The sequence below is a fragment of the Geospiza fortis genome, unplaced genomic scaffold, assembly GCF_000277835.1.
Source record: "Geospiza fortis unplaced genomic scaffold, GeoFor_1.0 scaffold1044, whole genome shotgun sequence".
Classification (NCBI taxonomy): Eukaryota; Metazoa; Chordata; class Aves; order Passeriformes; family Thraupidae; genus Geospiza; species Geospiza fortis.
Window position 1 is genome coordinate 128,493 of NW_005054732.1, and position 936 is coordinate 129,428.

At 52.8% G+C, this 936-nt stretch overlaps 1 protein-coding gene and 1 long non-coding RNA gene across 2 annotated transcripts in view; both read left to right on the forward strand.

Moving 5' to 3' along the window:
* The window catches only part of LOC102043607 (protocadherin Fat 4-like), a 12,988-nt gene that overhangs the window by 2,445 nt on the left and 9,607 nt on the right, over nucleotides 1-936 (forward strand). Inside the window, 1 exon segment of the mRNA XM_031065303.1 lies at nucleotides 3-65. Coding sequence (XP_030921163.1) covers nucleotides 3-65 — 63 coding nt within the window.
* LOC115949061 overlaps nucleotides 1-936 on the forward strand; it is a 2,884-nt gene continuing 1,948 nt past the window's right edge. Inside the window, exon 1 of the long non-coding RNA XR_004082726.1 lies at nucleotides 1-65. This is a non-coding gene — a long non-coding RNA (uncharacterized LOC115949061). The remainder of the gene's footprint in view (nucleotides 66-936) is intronic.

Here is a 936-nt window from a genome sequence, read left to right on the forward strand (position 1 = left end):
AGCGGAGCTCGGTGTGCTCGCAGGATGCCGCCAACCTCGGGGGCGAGGGAGACTGGGCTGCACAGGTGAGGGACTGACAGGGCCATCGGGCAGGCGGGAGGGAGGTGTGACAAGCCCTGGGAGCAAGGACTATTGAGGCTGCAGAACTGCTAGTAGAGGAATCCCTGGGGTGGGAGGAGATGATAGAAGGGGTCTCAGAACTGCTGGAAAGGCCTCCCAGGAGGATCCAGCAGGGCTCAGCTGCTCCCTAGATGCTGACTAACCACGCCTCTCTGTATTATAGAAGGATAGAACATTTTGGGTTGGAATGGACCTTTAAAAGCCGTTAAGTCCAAACCCTCATGCAATGACCAGGGATACCTTCAACTAGATCATGTTGCTCATAGCTCCAGCTAACCTGACCTTGGATATTTTCAGGGGTGGAGCACCCACCACCTTTCTGGGCAGCTGCACCCATATCTATGCTGAGTATTCGTGATAGATCAAGTCTTTGGTGTCACTTCAAAGGGGAGGAGTTGGGCCATGAGGAGGTGAAAAGTACAGGTAGACGTGTGTCGCAGCTGAGATGGCCACAATACACAGAGTATCACCATACAATTTCATAAGGCTTCAAGCACCATCCCATACAAAGTAACCCCATACCACTCCAGAAGGCTCCAAACATGCACCCTTCTTGTTCTTTAGCCCAACCTTTTATACCCTTCATGTTCATGCATTGCACCTGTGCGTCCTCTCTACCTTTTTGTGGTTGGACAGTGCACCTGGGCACTCCAGGTCTTATTACCTTCAGTACTGGTCACCTGTTCCTGCACAGCTGTAACCCATTGAGGATGAGGCTGGGCCACAGCCCCATTCCCAATTACCACAACCCCTGTGCCTACAGACATGTGGGTTCTGCCCATGCACTGTGTAGAGCCCTTAGGACCTGGAGCAGGA